We start from the raw sequence: 22415 nt of genomic DNA on the forward strand, positions 1-22415 counted from the left end.
ATTTGTTATCCCTGGCAGATAAAAGTGCCTAGCAAAAATGTTACATGTAATAATACTATTGATGGATCGTACCTGAAGTTCTAGATGATAGTTCAATACAAGCAGCATTAGCTAAGCTCTGTGATCTAGAAACAAGCTCTTAACCCTATATTTGTCCATGGTCTAACTTGGTCTTTTCAGTTGGAGTTATTAAGACATCAGTGGCAGAATAAGCTGGTGTCCTTCAGATGTTTCAAGGTTTAACCCCAGCCAGCAGCCCAGCCCCACACAGCCACTTGCTCACTCCCCCATCAGCTGCATGGGGGAGGGAATCAGAAGGGGAAAAGCTGGAAAACTCATGGGTGGACATGAGTTAACAGTTAAAAGCCATGCACACAAGCAAAGCAAGACAAGGAGTCAATTCACTGCTTCCCATGGCTGGGCAGGTGTTCAGCCATCCCCAGGAGAGCAGGGCCCCAGCACAGGTAAGGGTGACTTGGGAAGACAAACACCATCCCTCCAAATGTGTCCTCCTCTTCCTTCATTGTTGCCCAAGATAAAATGCTGTTTTTAAGTGCTCAAAGTTTTCTGCAAAAGCATGATAGAACTGATGCTTGATATAGTTATTGAACAAAGAGAGAATTTGGAAAAATGTGCACATACAGGACCAGGTCCCGTCCACAGTTGATCACCAGTCTGTCTGTCTGTGGTTACTCTCTTTCCTAACTCAGTCACACTGAGTTAATTTATTAATAAACTATGAAGTCCCAGTTCATAGTTTATTAAATAAAGAAAAAAGCAGTTATACTTCAAGTTAGCCAAAAAATCTCTAACATTAGAGAAAACATGAAGTGTTGGGTAGCTGAGAATGATGTTGAGCACAAGTATTCCAGTAAGAAATAGTAATTCCCTGCATCACAAATAATGGATAACTTTAGTTTCCCTCTATTACTTCTATCTGTTTTTAAACATACACCATTCTGGAGGAAATCACTGCTGTTCTCAGCAGTACTCAAGAAGTTTTAATACTTCCATAAGAGCCAGTCTAAGCAAGACATAGTGACTGGATTCCTTAATTTCCAACAAAAATCCCTGATTCATGAATCTAGGAATTGATTGGCAATTAACTGGGGGAAAAAAACACAATCCAAAAACAAGAGAAGCAAAAAACAAAGCCCAACCCAACAAAGCCGAGACCATGAACACAGTGACATCCTTAGGATAAGGAGTGATTTCTGTCCCATCTCACCACGTGCCTCACACTGCTCTTTCTCAAAAGGCAAAGTCCCCACCTGAGGCAACACTGATGCAGTGGGACAGCCCCACAGTCAAAGCAAAGAACAGGCAGAGACAACTACAACAGCAGTGCTCACTCTGCCTTGGCAGCCCCACTGCAACCCTGCTCTTCCTTTCTTTCCCTCTGCTTTGTCTATTCCAGAACCCCAGGCAGCAGAATAAACTTTATCACTCTGCTTTAACAGTAGCAAATCTTGTTACGTACTCTCAGTCCCCACTCCAGCAATGCAGAACACAGACTACAGGGGCACAAAAATTAGACTATTAGATAATAATAATCAGATCCAGGAAAAGCTCAATCACAATTGAATTTACATGTCATACCACAAGCCGTGTGGTCTTTGCTTTTCTGACAGTAACTAGTTAACCTGACATTTTCTTTTGTGGTTCAATACCTAGATGTGTTTTTTAAAATTGATACAGCTTGGCATCTTTAACTACACAACTCAAACCTATGCAGCAGTTTGCTCTTCTTTGCATCAAACAGGTTTAATAATTAAAAATTATTCCATGACAGGCATTACCGGGGAGAGAAAGGGGAAAGACAGTCAAATGCCTTGAGGCTGTGGATTTCTGAGCATACAAAGCAGGGGAAAAAAAACCCAACAAAACCTCCACCACCCTGAAAAACTCAGAAACTGAGATCTAAATACAAACAACCAACATTCAAATGACATTAGCAAGGAAAACCCCAACCCTGAGCTGCACTCTTCTCCTGAGAGGAGTAAGGAATCACAGAAGTGAAGTTTGTTTCTCCTGGTTGAAGAGAAAGAAGTTTGCTGTTTCCCTGGCAGCAGCTGGGAGCAGATCCCCTCCACCATCCACAGAACTCGGTTCAGGCCAGCACACCCCTGCTCCCACATCTCTGTCAGCTTATCCAGCTCAGAGGCTGCACTTGCAGTGCCACAAATCACCAGCTAAAACAGTTCTGCCTCTTCAAAGGGGAAGGAAGGAGATTTGGGGGGTGGTGTGTGTTTGTGTGTGTTGGGTGTTTAAACAAGAGAGAGGGATGCTCAAAGTGATTTACAACCCCCCTTTGAGAACAAGCCGGACCTGGACAAAGTAATTTTTTTGCACCTGGACCATTATGAGGCAAAAAGGATGATCTCTCAAGGAGCAAAAGACATTCAAATGTACAAATCAAAGAGCAGGATGATTCAATCTTTCCTAGGATCAGCCTGGCTTAAAGAAAAAAATTCTGGGAAAAATATACATCTCTCTCTTCCACAGAGTAAAAGGGAAAGGAGATTAGGAAACAAGAGGTCTTGAGTATTCAAAGTGCTAATTCAGAACTTCTCTCTCTAAAGCACTCATGAAACATTTTAATTGTCTGACTTTGCATTCAAAAACCTTGTTTGCAACTCTTAATTGCAGACAGCTTTGAACAAATAATTGAAATGCATGACTTGTGGGGCCTGCTTAAACAATTATAATGTGCTTTGCCAATAGGTACTTTGTCCCATTCTCCTCCCCCCACCTTTTTCATAATGAAAATGAGCTAGCATGATATTTGGAGCAAAGCTAAAACCTTGCTAATTTGCAGCACTGAGATCTGGGACTCTGACAGTGGTCGTACCTGTACAACTGCTTGTATCAGCAAAAAATGCACTAATAGTTCAACTGAATGCAAAAAAGACCTTTTCATTTTCTGCTGAGAACAACCCACTGGGAGATTCTTTTCTAAATACAAATCCTTCATATGTCTGTTAGTTTTACATTTTCTAAGATTTATGTAGCTATTTTCCTGAAAATTCCCTTTGTATGATTTAAGCAGAGCCTCTCATAAATATAAATAATCTTTCCAAGTAGAGTTTGAAAAATAAGTTCAATAAAATCACATCCTTCTCAGAAGACACAAATTATTTTGGCATGGTGTAGTCAAAACCATTCTAGGCAACTTATTTTGCTCCTCAAGCTGTAATAAACTGCAAAATTGAGAGCATTTTATCCTTCTCCAGAAAAGAGACATTGGCTCATGCCTATCCCTGAAGGTAAAAATGCCCTTGCAAGAAAAGTAAACTTGGTTCAGGTTCAGGGCAGCTTATTCAAAGTTCTAACTTCAATTGGTCTCCTTTTACCCTGCTTTGCTTTTACTCTGTTGGAAAGGATCTTACCTGCTAATATCTGGATGTGGGATATGATTCCTGCATTGATGTCTGGCATTTAATCCAAGTCTGGGGATGATTCAAGCATATTTCAAACACCACCTTACCTCAGACACTTGGTGCTGGGTGCAGACAGGACAGAGGTTCTAAAGCAGTTCTTAGAATGTTGGTTGCACTTCAGTCTGTTGAATTGTTGATATGCTGGTGAGCAGTGCTGAGTAACTCACTCAGCATTAGTGCATTTACCACAACCAGGACTGCCGTGTTTCTAGGAGGGAGGAGAGTAACTAATGAGGCTCTCACTCCCTGTTAACCCAATTTCCCCACTACATTTAGACTCAGCTGGCCACAGGCAGCTTGGACACCTGATAATCACAGTCAGCCTCCTCCACCTCCAGCACAGGTCATGGTCTCAGGAAAACAGATCTGTAAACTCAAGGATTTAAATAAAGAACATAAAATCTAATTTAATGAAGAAATAAAACTGTAACTGTAAATCAAATTTAATCAAGATCTAAAACATAATCATATTAGACTCCTAAGAGCTGTTTTAGATGAACTCTAGAAGCTGGAAAAGCTGCAGGAATTTTAAACAATACAGAGATGTAGCATCCAGCCATCTGCCACTACAAGGTAAAGACCTTCTGTTGCTATTGCTCCTGGCTAACACGCTAAGAAAACAGGAAAGGAGTTTCTGTAGGCCTATTTTGTATTTCATGCTTTAAAATCCACTGTGCAAGATGATGACTATCTTTTTTTTTTTTTCCAGTGGTACTAAAAAAAGCAGGAAAAGGATTCAGAGCCCTGCAGGATTAGACCAATACTAGTTTTACAAGTAAACTTCACTGAGACTTTAGAAATGTAAGCAAGCTAGTTTGGGTTTCATTCCAAGAGCCATATTCTAGTTTAAATAGAATAAGATCTTTCTGAATATAGGAACCAACCCTAACTATAGAAAGCATAGGTATTACTTCCTTCATAGGAGTAAAAAATTCGCATATATGCATTAGGAAAATTTCAGCCTAAGTTTATAAATCACCATGCAAGTTTATGGGGCCACATAACAGTTTTGTGATAATTATAATAAATGCAAGCTCTGGCAGGAGTTTAATAACTCACTCTGAAAATGCTTCCCATGTTCACTACCCATTTCATTGGCTACTCCCATCAATAACCCCACTAACATAAAAACAAGGTCAGCCAAGCAACCGAAAGACTGAAAAAGAATGTTGAGAAGATCGGATTCTTACAAGAACACCCAGCCTGATAATTCAGTTTCAGAGCACAAATCATAACAAAACCAGAAAATGGCATAACTGGAATGCAGTATGGGCCTGTCCATGTGGCATTTCAAGTGTGGTTCAGTCACCCAAGGCGGGGCACACCATCAACAAAGTAGCAATCATTCCCCTTCCCAGTAAGTACTGTAATGGCATCATTTCCACAACAAACTCACCCTCCACCAGCATAGGATCTGGATGTTTGGGTTCTCTCTCCATACACAGCAGGTTCTCAGAGCTAGCTCCATGCACATGCACCTCTGCAGCAAGTCATGAGAGACACTTGCATGGAATTTTGCTGTCAGTCAAGAGGCAAAGGACTGTGGCCATGCCATTCAGAATTCTATTGTGATGTGAGTTGCATCACTCAGTGAAAGCTGTCACTCAGAAAAAGAAACTAAAATTTAACAGACACTTTTTGTGAGAGTCTGGGTGGTGTAAGTCTATTGAGATAAAGAGTGAATGCTAACAGAGGCCTTATCTCCATCTACCCAGTAAGGGACTCTTGCTGGTTTTACTCTCTGTATTTTACTACATTGCATTCAGTTTGTGTTTTAGCATGGACACTTTAAAATGGGAATTTCTCTGTCCCAAGACAGCAGGACAGCCACACATACTAAGGTATCAGAAAATGCGTTTCTACAGTAGGAGAAAAGCTCACTCAAGGGAACTGGGCAAGTAAAGGATTGTATTAAAGAGCTGTGATAGAAAACTACTGTGTGTTACTGTATATTTTGTGAGAAGAATTGTGGCAATAATTGGTACTCTCAGATGCTCTTCCAAGGTCACTCCCTATCCCACGAATCAAGCCCACTTGAGGGAATTCCTGCCAACACTCAGAGCTCTGCATTCAGAAAGCACAGGCTGTACAATCCGATGAACAGACAAGATTTTTTTCATTTAATAAAAGCATTGTTTAAACATTAAGCTGGCTAAATATATTAAGGTGAAAGCCCAACGAGATTTACCATATGAATTGCTTGGTACAGACCCAAATTTTGAAAATTGTTTAGCAGACAATTTCCCATGAAATTACCCCGATTGCACACGGGTAATTTAGCCTCATAGTTATGTCTGTGCATGCAGCTTCGAGCATTTGGGCTTCCTGTTTCCTTTTCACTTTCTCCAAGCATTGATAAAGCACCTCTGCCAAAGTTCAGGAGCATAACATGTCAAAGAGGGGACCCCACCTGGGCAGACTTTACTGGCTTCCTTTCTGGAGGAAAAAATAACCCAAACACCCCTGAGAGGTGAGGAAGAAGAAAGAAAGGGACAGAATTGTGTCCTGCAGCTGCTCAGTGAGGCAGAGTTCCTGGCTGTGCTCAGAAGATGTGACACCAGAGCCAATAAACACTGCTAAAGCTCTCTTCTCCAGTCAGGGTGCATCCTCCATCCACAATCTGCAGTCTTATTTAGTAACTCAGTGTTACCATCTCAGTGGAAATCTTTCGCCTGTCCCAAATGCAACCCACTGCTCTCAGCAAGGCTTTTCTACCAGGTGGATGTGTTGGGCCACCACTGCATTCAAACCATTTTTCAGTAGGATTAGCTTGACTTAGGTGCAATAAATGTAGAACAAAATTAGTTATTCCAAGAGAAGCTGCATTGCTAATAAAACAACCACTTCAGTGATCTCTAATTACAATAAGACTCAAGAGCCTTCCTTTTGATTTGCAAGGTGCACATCAACAATACTTTTCTGTGCAAATATTTCACTTATATTTTGTGTTTTATCTAGTATTCCAGCTACCCAGTGATGACAATAGCTCCACTGAGAAATGTTAGAAACCCTGAAAAACTGGTCATTATAAATGAAAAAAAAAAAGTATTTTTAAGGTGCTGATGAAACATTGATCTAAAAGAAATACAAAATATTGGAAGATTTTTAAGGTCACCCAATATCTCAGAAGAAGAAGAAATAATACAAAACTTGTTCTATTTAAGAATTTAAACTAAATTCTCTTTCAAGTGAAATTTTCCGTGCTCCACCACAGTAATTTCAGATGGTGAAAAAAATATAGACATCTTTAGAGCAAGATGTTTCAGCTAGAAATTTTCGGGAGGAAAAGTGGAGTGAGTTTACCCTGAGATTCATATTGCTGAAGAGTGAATTTCAACAGGACCCATTATATTACTGATTTATTTTATCTCCAAACAACAAGAAAAATTCTCACATTGATTTGAATTTGGACATGTAGTGGGACCCAACATATTCATGCCAAAGCAGTTTTCTAGAAGAATTTTATGTATGCAGCTGAGCAAAAAACCCCTGCTGTATCCTGCAAAATTACAGTAACAGAACAGAGGAGAGAAGCAGGATGGCAAGTGCAAGAAGAAAGCAAACATTGGGCAGCTGACTGGCCTAATTGCCAGCTTTCTGTCCCATTCATGCATACTATGATTGTTTCAAAACGGCATGAATTGACAGTGCTCTTTTAAATTTCTTAAAAAAAAAAAAAAAGTTTGGAATGAAAATGCCAACATTTATTACAGCTGAGGTGCCTGAAGCAAGAGAATTATTGCTGAGGTGTTTAAGTGGCGTGTGATTTTCTGTTTTATTTTCATAGAGAAGTATGATTTTTGAAGTAACTGCTGCAATTGATGTGCAAATTTTGACACATTTTGTATGACAAGTGACTAGCCCAGTGGTAGCTCTGCAGATCAATAATAGCACATCTCAGTTACCTGACTAGTGGGTGTTTGGAAGGAAAAGGGAAAGGTTTGCAATCATGCCCAGCAGCAAAATGATTCCCAGAGGCTTTTGCTCTCTACATTACTGAACACCTGAGCTGTTTTTATGGAACAAACTCAGACAGCATTGCCAATTCCCTGGTGTGAAAGGTTTGGATTCATAGAGGCAGAAGTCAGAAATATGTGGCTTCACTGATGTTAAAACATTCACAGATGACCTAATAGTTGACATATTCCAATGGGACATGAATTTCAATTTAATTTAATATGCAACCCAAAGTTCCACCAGAATTCTCTGGAGATGTAAAGGCACTCACCTCAAACTAAATTTTGAAAGAACTGGCTACTTCAAAACAAAGGAATAGCTACCTCAAGGCCCCTTGGGCTTCTCAGGAAATTAAGTGCTGAAAAAATGCACCACAAGCAAGTGCAGTAAGATACCCCAGTCTTTTGACACCAGTGGAAATAACAAATAATTCCTGTTTCTAGAGTAGCTTTCTGGAATATTGGAAGCTCAAAGAATACTTGATACTTTGCACTGCACAGTTTCTAATTTCTTACTCAGGTGCATCTTCCCCTAAAAGGCCAAAGAGAAGGTGGAAACTTTTGAAAAACTCTTAAAGTCAAATATTTTGTTTGGTTTTTCATTTTTTCTTAAATTTTTCCTCTCTGAAGGGAAGGAGGTAAAATTCTGGGGAGATTGCAATGGGCTTCTGATGTAAAATGCTATGCAATTCTCCCTGCTAACATATTTTAAACACAGAAATTTACTGATAAATCTTAGCATGCCTCTGTGAAAAACAGATATACATGACAAATGTAAAGCAGTTATAAAAAATACCACATCTAGTGTGATTGTTTTTCACAGAAATGTTCCCTTTCAAAACATACTTTTAATAAAATTGAAGCATTTAAAATAAATATATTCATCTCAACAATACATTTTGTGAAAGCCAATCTAATTATGTTGCTAAAATGAGAAATGGTACACATGCCAAAATATCAGCAGAATAAAATATTTCTTTCTTACTTAATTGTTTACTGCAATTTCATATCACTCACAAGAAGAAAAAAAGCAGGTGAATCAGGTCAGCTGGTGAAGCAGGTTTGAATATGAGTGAGAGGTGACCTCATCAAGTTCAGCAATGCCAAGGGCAAGGGCCTGTGCCCAGTCAGGGCAGCCCCAAGCACAGACAGAGGCTGGATGGGGAATGGAGTGGGAGCAGCCTCAAGAAGGACCTGGGGAGGTTGTGGGTGAGAACCTTGCCTTGAGCCAGCGGCATCAAAAATCAGCTGTGCCCTGGGCTGCATCCAAAGGAGCGTGGCCAGCAGGTCAAGGGAGAGCACTGTCCCTGTCTGCTCCATTCCCCACTTGCAGTGCTGCACTCAGCTCTGGGACACTCAGCACAGCAAGGATAGCCACTTGGAGCCACTCCAGAGGAGGCCACAAAGATGATCCAAGAGCTGGAGCAGCTCTGCCATGAAGACAGGCTGGGAGAACTGGGACTGTTCAGCCTGGAGAAGGTTCTGAGGAGACCTTAGAGATCCTTCCAGTGCCTAAAAGGGTTTCAAAAGAGGGGCCCAGAGAAGCTGTGGCTGCCTCATCCCTGGAAGTGTCCAAGGCTAGGTTGGACAGGGGTTGGAGCAACCTGGTCTAGTGGAAGGTGTCCCTGCCCACGGCAGGGGGGTGGGAATGAGATGATCTTTAAGGTTCCTTCCAACCCAAACCATTCTATGATTTTGGGGGAACTGCTGGCCAATGCCTGCTAAGTCATGAGAGGAACAATGTCCTGGTGCTGTAGCCAAGGTTATGGCACAAGAGAGATAAAAGGAGTCTACTGACTTCTGATCTCAGCAATACAGTGTTCATTACCTTCTTAGAGATGATGAACACAAACACAGCTGAATCACATTTTTTAAATTTACCACTATACCTCTGAAACAACAGAGGTAGGGACAGAGCTGAGCTGAAGGACAACTGGAGGAACTTAAATGTTAGAAGTCAAAATTTATTTGTCCCTAACTATAATTCTACCTGGAAGCAGCAAAGTAAATTCTCTTACCTTTCACTCAATAAAATGCTTCATAGAAAGGTTTTATAACATCACCTTCTAAGCCTGTTCATTTTTGTTGCTCCTGTCTCTCCAGCCTTTCTAGCAAAACTTTTCCATATAAGTTTATCAGAAAAAAATTTATAGTATTACCATCAATAATTCTTCCTGAAGCATTGTAAATATGCACAAAGGTTTAAAAAACTGAATAGGCATGTTCCTGCCCAAAGGGCCTGTGTTAGTTATTGAAGTCTTTATACTTTTTACATTAATGTACTTCAAAGCACATTTTAAAAGAAATTATTAAGAAAGATCAAAGTAAAACAATGAAAAACAGATTACCAAGAATCACCTACTTACAGATCCTAAATAAGAATAAAAGAAGTTTGTTTTGACAAAAAATTCGTTGCCCAAAAATTCGTAATGTTCAAGGAATATCTAAAGCATTATATTACCTTCAGTTCAGTTACAATTTAGTGATCTCAAAGTTCACAGCACCTGAAGCAAAATGTACAGTGCAATTCAACTAAAAAAAAGAGTTTCAAACTATTCACACAGAGAACTGGCCTTCAGTCCTTTCAGCACCGAAAAGAAAGGAAAAGGGTTTCTCAAATTTATTGTTATGAATAAGCCTGTCTTACCCCCCTGCAATTCTTTAGCTCCTTGTATGCAGGCAGGGCTCTGGGCCAGCACATGAAAAACAGCAGGGTGGCACATCCTTCATGCTCCTTCCTTTCAATTTACTATTTCACTTAAACACAAAGTCATGACAGTTGATGTGACAGCCTCAAAAACATGAGCCAAGAGCAAAAGTTGGTAAGATCTGCCAGCCTCTGGCAAAGCCTGACACATGGTTCTGAGAGGAGGGTCCTGCACAGACTCTTCCATGTCTGTTTAATACAATTTCCTGTTTGATCAGCATCCTTTTAACCCTTCCTCTCTGTGTGTCCCTAAAGTGCTGTGGTATCTTAATCTCATTTCAACCAGCTACTTCATTGTTGTTGCTTCTGAACTCCTCCCTGGCATTTACTGCTCTGCATTATGCAGTTTTCCTGAGTCCTGCACAGATTTTATGTCATCCTTTCAGACATCCTTAACCTTAAACTTCTATTTAACAGGAGCACTCAGTACCTCGCTGTTTCTCATGCTCCATGGCTGTCAGGTCTAGCCAAATCCCTACCACCTAACCAAAGTTCACTGAAAATTCTCGTGCCCCCCGCAAAAAGAAAGAAAAATATGTGACATCGCAGGGTTAGTAAAACCCTTAACGTCTACAAGGCAAGTTTTGCTCAAGTTTCTTTCTGAGACACAAGAGACACATAAAACAGCTCAAGGAAAATTTAAATTATTATCTCATCAAGATTGGGATGTAGATGGCAGAGCCCTCAGCTTCCATCTCTCACACCAAGAGGCACACAGTAGCAGTTAGAGCACACAGGGCTCATCTCTTGGCACGCAGGTACAGCCTGTCCTGCACCTTCGAGATTTCCTTCTTGGGGAATGAAATCAGTTCTAAATGGAATAGGAAATTACTGATTTGTTAGGTCAGAAGGCAGCAATGATTTCCAAGCTATGCATCTGTTTGACTACCACACACAGACTTCCAAGCATACTGACAGAGAGATTGCCCCACTTTGTGTCCTCTGAAGGAGGAGCCCAGCCCCAGTGGTGGTGTACACAAGACCATGCTGGTTTGTACATATCAGTGCCCACAGTGGAACTATACAGCTCCAGTGGGGCTCACTGGTGTCAAACATCTCCCCAGTTATATTTTCATGGCCAGGAATGGCCTTGATCTAGTGACTGTGACAACCTAAATGGACACCAGGGAAATACTAAATTCAGCAACTAACGTTGAGATAAACATGAAAGGTCTCGTTAAAAGCGACCACAAATCCTTCTGCAGATTCCAGCAAGCTTTGAGTCAGGCCTTATTAGAGCAACTCCCAAGCTCTGACTCTGGTGACAAGATTCAGGGCTCCTGCCCTTCATTTTATCAGCGACATTTTTCTCTGGCTCATGACCTCACTGGCAAAAGCCAAGGTCCCCATGTGAGACCATTCCATTCCTCAGAAACACATGATGTGACTAATTTAGAATGAGAAGCAAAACACAAGATCCAAGTTGTAATAGTCACACTTACTACCATGTAAGCCACTTCATTTAAAAGTGAGCATAAAACTAAGTGCAGACAAGACTAATTTTCATATCAGAAGACAAATATCACTGGTATAATAATAATGTAAAATTAAAACATTAGAATCAGCTAAACTTAGAAGATAGATAGCAAAATGAATAATATATGCAAGTACAATCCAGAGTTCTGTTTTATGCATACAAGGGGAATAATTAACTGATCTGGAAACATGTAAATGAGGGCTTAAAAGCATTTTCAAAACAGCACATCCAATTTCAGTTACACACGCAGAAGTTGCTACATTATAATAATTAGATTTTTTTTCACAAAAGATTTATTTATTTTGAATAGGAGTATTAAATATTATACTAATTACTAGTTATTTTACTTTGTACCCAGGGAAAAGGAATGAATATTCATTAATTCCTCAAGCTACCAAACCCCAACAGACCAGATGATTCCAGCATAGCTACTGATAAGTAAGGAAAAATTTTGGAACAAAATCAGTCTCATTCCACAAATTGCAGCTCTGTCTTTTTTACATGTTAAATGCACCACAAGAAGCAACAGACAACAAATAAAATCACAATAAATCAGTGTTTTTCCTTTAATTTGTCTTTTTGTATTATGCCCTCAAGTAAGTTTATTAGGATTATTTTGGGAGTATTATATCCATTTTTGCTGTGGTAGCAAAGGTAGAACTCAGCATATTCTGGCCGTAAACAAAAATCAAAACATCTTCCACATATTCATCTGTCCATTCTTTTTTATAATGGGAGAAAGCACTGCTTGTTTTCTACCATTGTTCCAGCAAGTGTGGGAAAGCCTCTTGTCCCTCAGATCCAAAGTGGCCCAGAACAATCCCACCCTGGGGTAGCTCATCACTGTCCTCCTCAGAGGCACCAAAACCACAGCACCCACCAGGCTCATCCTTGGATACCTTCCAGATGTGCATGGAAAAGCCTTTCCAGGCTTCTGGAAAGAGTAACCACACCTGTCTAAATATCTTAAATGGTCCAAGACAGACAGGAACTCTCTGCCTGTAATTTAATTTTATATTTATGTTGTAATTCCCATTTGTTTCCTTTCAAATCCAGAATAATTGCAGAACAACTAAATTCATTTCTCAAACTAGACCTAAAACATACTGGAATTAGGTAGGCTCTCTCAACAGTGTCTCACTGGAAGATATGAATTCTGTGTGAGCCTGGATGCTTTCTGTTACACTAATACTATTTCACTCTTCATTTTAAATTGTCTTTATTTTACAGTTTTAGACAGTGCGAGATGAATTTTAACAAGCGAGTTCAAAATCTAGTCACTGACTTAGTAGCCGACTCATTACTTTATAATTTTTGTTATTAAAACATTACTGTTTATTAAAACATCATTGCAAAAAACCCCCTCAAAATTCATGAATTGCTTCCACATACTTCTAACAGGCCAAAATTTAAAAAATAAATAAAATAACCCTTAGAGAATTTTTACTTTAGCTGAAATTTAAGTATTTACACTTTGCACTTTGAAATCTGTCTACAGTTTCCCATTTAGATGTTCTGAAGGAGGGTTAAAATCTCTTATTTGGACATTGAAAATGATCCAAACAGACATGTAAAAAACCCCCCCTACTCCCTATACACAGGATCTACATCTGATCTCGTGCTTTAGAAGCAAGATTCCCATGGCTTTGAAGAGTGTTTAATAATACACCCAAAATATTTCTTTTGAGCAGCACAAATCTATTGATTCTCTCATTTTACAGCAACCCAAATTTTGTCCTCTCAAGACACCTCGCAGCACTCCCTCCTTGCAGCAGCAGTGTAAAACAGCTTCTCTTGGATTGGCTGTTTGCACTTGGCTTTCCTTGCACAGACACACAACACCTGTCCTGAGTCTAAAGGATGAACCCTGGATCACCTGCTGGGGACTCTTCCACAGCATTCCATACCTCCCACTGAAGAAGGGCATATTAGAAGGACATATGCACTACAGTTAAAATTTGACACCAAATTCCTTCCAAAACCTCAGCATTCTGAGAACTGAATATGCCCCTTTTGAGTCCAGAACTGGAATAACTCTTAGCACAACGGGAAGAATGAGGAGAGGTTTTTTGTTTGTCTTGCCTCAACTAAAATCCAGAAATACAAACACATTAAATCCCATGCATTCATCTCACATTTCACATTCAGTTACCAAGATATTGGAATGAAGTCTAGTTCAGAGCTAAGCATGGAAACACACAATGTCAAAAAGTGTACCAGGACCTGACTACACAATCTGCAGGAAAAGCAAACTGAAACCAACATCTTTTCAGCTTGGCTTTAAGTCCTCAAAGACAAATGCTCTCATTCAGGGAATATGCTCTAGTCCTAAACAGTTGAATGAATGCTGAAGTTCTTTCCTGTACAAGAGGAGATGTGAATAATTGTATCCAAAAGTTAACAAAGTCCATGAATTTTTCTGTAACTCTTTTTTTTTTTTTTAACTTCCCTTTTTCTTTTATACTCATGAGGATAGTTTGTGGCATGCCATGATTGGTAGGAAACAATACTGTGACATGAAGCATGTCATTGATTTTGAAAAAACCATAAATAACATAAATAACATAAAAGAAACCAACTAAAACAAAGACATTGAAGTATAAATAATATAAAACAATCATTTAACAAGCTGCTGAAATAAACTAGTAATTAAGGTATTTACTATCAGTCTAACCCAATGCAGTCAGAATTAGGTTAAGTGAACTGTGTGCATGCAGGGGTGATATATTGGTCAGAATTATCCTTTGCTAATTTGAGATGCTGCTATAAAACATGCAGTGAAATATTTCAAAGAAAATGTTATTATATTAAATGTTACCTTTTTTTGCTATTCAAGTAATTAATTATTCAAACTGTTACGAGAAAGAGTCTAGATTCACACACTTGTAATGACTAGGAGGATATTTAAAATTCATTACAGTACATTAAACTTCCACTGATTAGTTAGCATCACTGCAAAATAAATAAATAGCCAGTTTGCTTTGATCAGCAGAAATTCTGATAAAATCAGCAAAACACCAATTAAAAAGTGAAAAATGTCACCTACTGTCATTATTCTAATGGAACTAAGACATATAGAAGAAACTGATTCAATGTTTATTTTCCTATCAGCTGCATCTTCAAACTGTAAATCATTACAGCTTTTACTTGCATCTCTTCTTCACAAGCCCAGAATTAATTCTGTAGATGGATTTACTATGGACTGAATCAGACTGGAATAGACCATCCTATCATAAACAGAATAATAAGGTCTTGCTGCACTTCTGTGAACTCCTATTGGGAGGGGCAGTGGGGAGCAGCAATTCATTCAGAAATATGGGAACACAGATGAAACTTGACATGAGGGATTTTTGCCTGAAACTTTGTTCTTTGGAAGCAGGTGGAAGGGAATGAAATGATTAAGTAGAGGTGCTATATTTAGTTATACACATTTCTTATTTATTGGGCTCCTCAGCTTTGAGGCCCTGAGCCTGCAAATAACCACACAGTTTTCTGTAAATTGGCTGGAATGTTCTGAAGACATCGAAGGCAACACCTCAGTAGCTGGCCTGCCATTTTTAGCAACTCTAACTTTTATCAAATAATGGGATTTCATACAAATGAACAGTTCTTATCCCTACACAAGCTTCTGACAATGCCAGTGCCTCTAATTATGTTAATACATATGACGTATCTCCAGCTGGAGTGATTGCTGGGTATCCAGTCAAGACAATCTGGGCAAACCCTGGAGCTCCTGGCTGTTTCAACTGAACACAGGCTGAACCCTTGGAGCACAGTATACGTTTTGGGGTCACCTGAATGCAGCCTTCCAGTACCTCCAGAGAGCCTACAGGGCAGACAGAGAGAGACTATTCACAAGAGCATGGAGTGACAGGATAAGGGGGAATGGCTGCAAACTGACACAGGTTTAGATTAGATATTGAGAAGAAATTCTTCTCTGTGAGGGTGCTGAGGCTCTGGCACAGGTTGCCCAGGGAACCTGTGGCTGCCCCATCCCTGGCAATGCTCAAGGCCAGTTTGGGTGTGGCCTGGAGCAACCTGGGATAGTGGAAGGTGTCCCTGCCCGTGGAAGGTGTCCCTGCCCATGGCAGGGGGTGGACCTAGATGATCTTTTATGTCCCTTCCAACCCAGGCCAGTCTGTCATTCTCTGATGACTATGAGTGATCTGAACTACTGCATTCTTGCCAACTCTCAGAAAAGAGAGTCACACCATGTATCCTACATACCAGTTGCCTGTCGTAGAGCCTGGGGAACACAAAATGAAAAATTGTGGCCCACAAGATAAATAATTAGCATTTACTCTTTCCCTGTGAGAAGTCATTTCAGTCAGACATCCTCTACCTGAGCCAGTCCCCACCACAAAATGTTTCTTTACGTACACAAGCCAGCTTCTTCATGGTTTATTTGCCTGTTTAAACTCCAAATTGGGAAATTTTCATTGTACCTGGAATGGAAACTGAGCAAAGACTTCAGTACTGGATCCACTTTGGGCACTCAGTCTCTTACTGACTGTCAGCAGCAGCTGGCACTTGTTTGGAGATAAATCATGGACTCGGCAACCAGAGAAAGACATAGCTCTGCAATAAAATATCAACTAACAGGGAATTAAAAAGCTCAATCACAAACACATTCTTCTCTCGGAGTAGAGTTCCTGTGAGAGATTAACTCTGAGTGCCCTTGCAAACAGGATTTGATATCAGAAGGACTTCAATGGAGGGAAACTAATGATCTGCCACACAGGAGGAAAAAAACCCCAAACGATCACAGGTATGTATAGAGAAGTCAGCACAAAGATAAGGAGAGCTGGTGTGTCAGCTTGAGACATGAAGTGAGAAAAGCCAGAATGTGTGTGCCAATGCAAAAGAAAGCAGAGTGCACAGCACCTTGAAAAGAGTGGCAAAACTAACCTTGAAGTCAATGAAGGAATTCAACAGTAAAGACCGGTCAGTTACAGGGTAAAGCCCTTGAAACAAACTCACCAGGTAACATCTTTTCCCAGCTCTCATTACCCTTCCCTTCCTGACAAAATTTGCTCAGATGGCAGAGCAGCAAAAAACGCTACCACACAGCTCCTTAAGCAAGAAGACTTTGGCCCAAGGCTTGTTTTCTCTCACCACCTGCAGCTGTGGCAGGCAAATATGTGAACAAGCTGACTAAATGGATGGCTAAACCTGGTACAGGTACAAAGTGCCTACTACAGTCAGTATCAGGCTGTCCTGAGACTCTTAAAAATTTCATTCATTTTGGTCTCATGAAAAACCAATAGATGCCATAAGAATTGACCCTAATTGGTATTTTGATTTCTACTGAGGGTTTATAGTCTAGGAATAGGCAGCCTGTATTCATGCTGCAAACCGAGCTGCCAACAAGGATCAATAGCAATCAAGTAGATATTTTTGTTTCTTCTTTTTTTTTTTTTTCCAGTTTAAACAGCAAGGGAAGTAGGGTTTATTTGCTCAAATGCTTATTAACCAACACATTGTAATGTCTGAGCTAGTTCTTCACGAGGGCCCAGGTCTATATGACCACAAAAAAGTGCACAAGAATACATTAAAAAAAAAATGAAACATTAATATACAAATCTGTTTTTCTCACTGTCAGTCTTCATGCTCAGTTTCAAGCCATGACGCAGGTAAAGTGCAGACACTGCTCCAAAATGCACACCACATCAGGATCCTGGCACCAAAACACCATGTAACTGTGAGTCACATGCAGCTCCTTATTGGTACATTTGGGTACAGTCAGGAAAACGTGGGAAAGATCACATAGCTTTTGCCACCCACTTTTTCAGCATCCAGAACCTATAAGCTTCGTGATATAAACAGGCTTATGATTTCTGTCTCCAGTCCATGCTAGTATGAAATTTAGTAAATGATTATGTTAACAACAAGGAAGGAACTCAGTGTACAGTCTCAGTCGTCGGAAGAGAACACCATTTGATGAGGAAAAGACAAAATTTCATGCCAGATACAAAAAGCAGGTAACAAAAACCTCCAGAATGTGAGACCTGGCCTTGCAGGTCTCCAGGCACCTGCATATAGGATGTGCAAAAAAGACATTAAAGTTGATGGTTCTGGGAAATCAAGGAACCCTCCCAGATCCCTGCTTCTCCAAGAAAGCACTGTTTTAAGATAAAAGAAGAATACAAGATGCAGCACAGACTCTCAATCATCATACTTAATGTCTTTGGATTTAAGTCAGCCTTTAACACAATTTTGCTGCAGAACCTGCAATTTATTAATTCATGTCCTCTGATGTTCATTGTTCATGAAACCTGCATCTTTCACAGCTTCTTTTTCAACTATTGTAGCACTTTCTAATACAAAGAAAAAATAGGTACTCAAAATGAAATGTTACTCTGAAGTTCAGTAACTTGGAAGGAAAGAAACAGATACACCAGCAATCGTAAATGGTCTGAGGTTTGAATGATTTTTCCACTTCAGTTAAATATATTGAGAAGTATATTCAAATAATTAAAAAGTGCTGGAAATAAGCAGTATTTGGAATTAATGGATGCCATATATTCACCCTGTTGCATTCATTATTTTTAAATTATAGTTCCTACAGATTAAGAAACGCAGTGAAGTTAAAATGAAGCAATTTTGTTGCTAAATATTGTCATTTAGATTAAAATATATGTGTCTGTTGAATCCAAAAGCTAAACATTGCTACTGCAGCTGCTTTTATATTTGCAAAATCTAAAACTGCCAACAAGCAATGAACAACAACTGGGAAAACATTTAAAAAGAGAGAATAAAAGCCCCAATATCCCCATCTCCCTGGACAACTATTTTCTTACATGGTATGGGTTGTCAATCATATTATGTAGACACCAAGAAAGTCATGTTATATTAATTACACATTTTAAAATGTTTTAATAAGGGATATATGCATTACAGATGCTGTAGTATATGGTTGAGAGTCCGAAAGGTTGCTCATAACCTCCTCTTATCCAGTTATTGGCTTACATTCTGTATTTAAAATGTTCCACCTTCACCATATTGGCAACACAGAAAACAATTTAAAACCTTTGATAAGCCATTTTTAGGTGAATATGACTGATTGGAAACAACAGTGAAAGGAAGAGTAGAAATTCTTGTCCTGCCAAGAGTCTCACATGAGGGGACTCATGCAAATGCACAGGTCTACAAACTCAAATATCATTCTTCCAAATCATCAAATCTCCATGGATTTCTGAACTTTTCAAAATGGATCCTTCATCTGGGGGAACAGTTATTTGAAGCAAAGTAGCAGACAATTTTATACCCATACTTTCAGGATATTGGCAAAATACTGACTGCTAGCAACCTGTGTTCGCTGACCATGGAATAAAAGTTCTTCCACACCAGCGTGGAAAAAAAATTTAAATGCACCATCACCACACAAGTCAACACACAAATGCACATTCATGGTTGAAGTTCTACTTAAAGACTCCACAAATTTCCTTTGAGTCACAATTTCATCCCAACAACTCAAGACAGAGGCTAAAGTTTTATTGTAACCCATTTTCTATTTCAAAAACTTCAGTGTATTTTAAAGGGAAACATATAAAATGCATTTTACATTTATTTCCTTCACACTTGTACAGAACTTACAGCAAGGTCACCAGCCAGGTCTTACACATTTCTATGGTTTCAGGGACTTTATAAACTTTTTTTTTAAATTCCATTCAATAAGCTATGACATATTATATCAGATTTAAACAAATCAGCCAAGGCAAATACTTTGATGGGCTGGGGACATACCTCCTAAAAGATTTTGCTAAATAGGTCACCATTATTAGCATTTTCCTATACTCTTTCCATGCAGTCCTACATAGGCATAATCATCAGCAGCAGTAACACAAAAATACTTCAGAATAAAACCTCCTTCCCACTGCTTTGATGCAAAAAGTGAATATGAAATTCTAGAAGCTCCTTGAGAATGCACATCCCAAGAACCTCACCAGTGGCACAATGTGAAATGACATCTGAAGAACTCAGCTATGAGGAAATTGAGGTGCTTACCTGGCTCAAGTCTTCTGGGCTGAATTGTAGCTGCAGTATTTTCCATTAATTGCCACTCCTCATTCTCCTCACAGCAGCTCCAAAACCAGTATGCCATTCATTAGCTAGAAGGGAAAAGAGAAAACATAACTAAACAAAAATTAGAAAGAAAGAAAGATAGAAAGAAAATGAGAAAAATCACCTATATGTTTTACAAGTGAAGAATTTGTTGTAGCATTGAAAAAGAAATAATTTCCAGTAAGTACATACTTAGAGCACTACAAAATCTTTAAGGGGTATATGACTAACCAGTCAAGGAAACAAGTTTTGTCTTTACACTACTTGGTTATCCTGTTTATTTCCTAATAGTTCTACATCCATAAAAGGCCAAAGGACTCTGACCTTGGCAAGCTAACTAAGCAAGAAAAGGCAATCATGTGTGCAAGGTTGTCACCTACACTACAAATTATGATAAAATATATCTCAGTATTGGAAAAAATAGCTGTATGTCTTCAGTGACATCCACTGTAGTACATTTAAGGATTTGAATAGGACAGCAATTTATTTTGCACTAAAATGTTTTATGGTTATCATAAAGCATTATGTCTTCAGAGACTGAAAGGAGATGCTTTTATGGACTGTTGCTTCTTGTTGCATTATCTTCGTAGATCAAAATTATCCTTCTATTTTTTTTTTCCTTTTTTTTCAAATGCCCCCCACTGCCCCACTAATAATAGATGTCTTACAGAGGTTCAGTCTGATAAAAAGGAAACTGTTAAGCAAAGTGTACAAGGAACATATTTCTAACACTGAAGAGTTTTACAATGAATGATTATCCAGCTAATTAGTGAAATAAATAATAATAATTGCCTGTCCCTCCTCATTAGACTCTTAGAAAGAAAATGGAGCCCCATAGCAGAGTTCTAGCTTTTGATTTGAAAAATTGGACTGTGTTATAATTTTATTATCACTTCGCCAAAAAGCCAGTTCTCTTGCACAATGAGAGGTGGTAAAAATGACAGGCAGATTGACTGATGGGCAAGATGTCCATATCTGGCTTAAGAATAGTTTTGAGGTGGCAATTGAGTAGCCTGATGTGGTTACTTTGCTCTTGATTTATCCTTTCTGAAGAGTCTGGACTACCAGTGAGGATTAGGTGGAACAAATACCCAGTGTGTGCTTTTGGCAGGGTAATCTGATGGATTTCAGGCTTATCTAAGTCTCTGTAAATTGTAGATAATGTGTAAATTGATTATGCTGGAATGTCATTAATATAGCGAAGCCCCTTCCCCTTCATTACATGTTCTTCAGCCTTTGACCAATATTCTGCTTGCCCATGGCTGACACTGGTCTGTGTTTCTGCCACCTTTGGACTGTTCTCTTGTAGTCCACTGTTTTCCAGACTTTTCTGAAAATTCTACACTTCACACAGAAATAGAGTGTCTGCAAAACAAAGCACATCTAAACACATTACTTGACACTGAAGGAATTTCAGCTTCTATGGAGGCAGTGAATCAGCCTGGAGGGGTCTGGTTGCAAAGTGATGTGGGCATTAAACAGTTATTCACATCAGACAACCAATCAACCTCTCTAGATTTTAATATAGCTCTCAACAGCATTTCTCCAAACCAGAGGCCTTCAGAGGATTAGCACAAGAACTTTTTGTTCACTAATATGATATTTTACCCCCAAGTAACAGCAACACTTATGAATATTGTGTCAGATACCAATAAACAGAAAAATCAAGATCTTCCACGTTGTTCAAAAGAGATGAGGTTAAAATAATGACAGGGTTTTAAGAAAAAATGTGGAGTGGTTTTTTACTTATTTTAACATCACCCCTTGCCATAATCCCAGCGTGATCTGCATAAAATATCCTATACCTTTCCAAGATGCATTCACAGAAATAAAAAGGAATCTCCCAGTTTTCCAGTGAACTACACTTACATGGAGCCTCAAAATTTAAGCCTCAGTGGTTCAATCACTATACTTTTCTACCCACCTCCACAGTTCCCCTGGCTCATCCCTTCTGACCCCTTCTCTCATCTCCTTATCAGTCTGGCTGCTGGCTCTAACCTCTGCTCCCATGTTCCCCACCCTTACAAGTCAGAACCAGAGCTTCTCTTTCCCTCTGCAAATCCCACAACAGCTTGGCTGAACTCATAGAAGTTTAATTTTTCACTAACTAGCCTGAATAGCCAGTTCATTGCCTTATATTAATTCCAACATTTCCCTTTCAACGAAGTAAAGTTACCTTTAGGCTCTACACATGAGGCATTTCCACCTGTTTGGCATCAATAATTTTTAGAGTAATTTAATTGACGCATTGAGAACAGCTGAGTGGAATCCCAAGAGTGGCTTCATTCAGCTCAGCAGGTACCTGCCCTTCACCAGGGGAGCACAGCTGAAATGCACTTGGAAATACCCTTGTGCAAAGCTGTGCTCCCAACCCTCAATGCCAGTTTAGGTGCAGAATGTACTCAAGACAGTTAAGAGGACATCAGAATGTTAAAGAACCTCCTTCAGGCTGCAGCATTATAACGCTGAAGCCCTTCCAAACATTTCTTTGTATTGCTTTATCATTTTAGTCTTTCAGATACTAAGCTTCAATTTCCAATCTAAAAAAAAACCAGAAAAAACAACCTCACCACCAAACCAGCAAAACCCTCATGATAATCATCTAACTTTTCCATCCTTTACTCATTTTTAACTTAAGATGTTACATAAAGCTGCAGACTTTCACATGTGCTAAATAAGGAAGCTTACTTGATGAAGGTGCTCCAAAGTCTTTCCCTCCGCAGGGTTAAAAATGGCATCTACAATTTTTGACTTAGACAGGGAAGTATCAT

General features: G+C 39.3%; 1 protein-coding gene across 4 annotated transcripts in view; it reads right to left on the minus strand.

Annotated features, from left to right (window-relative positions):
• The window catches only part of LOC146432811 (uncharacterized), a 211122-nt gene that overhangs the window by 152539 nt on the left and 36168 nt on the right, over positions 1–22415 (minus strand). For all 4 annotated transcript variants that reach the window (XR_014854328.1, XR_014854330.1, XR_014854329.1 and 1 more), the window contains exon 2: positions 19588–19716. Coding sequence is in view for 1 of the 4 variants with exons in the window: in XM_085070843.1 (XP_084926969.1) it covers positions 19588–19684 (97 nt within the window). In the remaining 3 variants the exon portion in view is untranslated. The remainder of the gene's footprint in view (positions 1–19587; positions 19717–22415) is intronic.

Source organism: Lichenostomus cassidix, chromosome 10, assembly GCF_008360975.1.
Source record: "Lichenostomus cassidix isolate B80296 chromosome 10, HeHo_3.0, whole genome shotgun sequence".
In the NCBI taxonomy this organism is placed as follows: Eukaryota; Metazoa; Chordata; class Aves; order Passeriformes; family Meliphagidae; genus Lichenostomus; species Lichenostomus cassidix.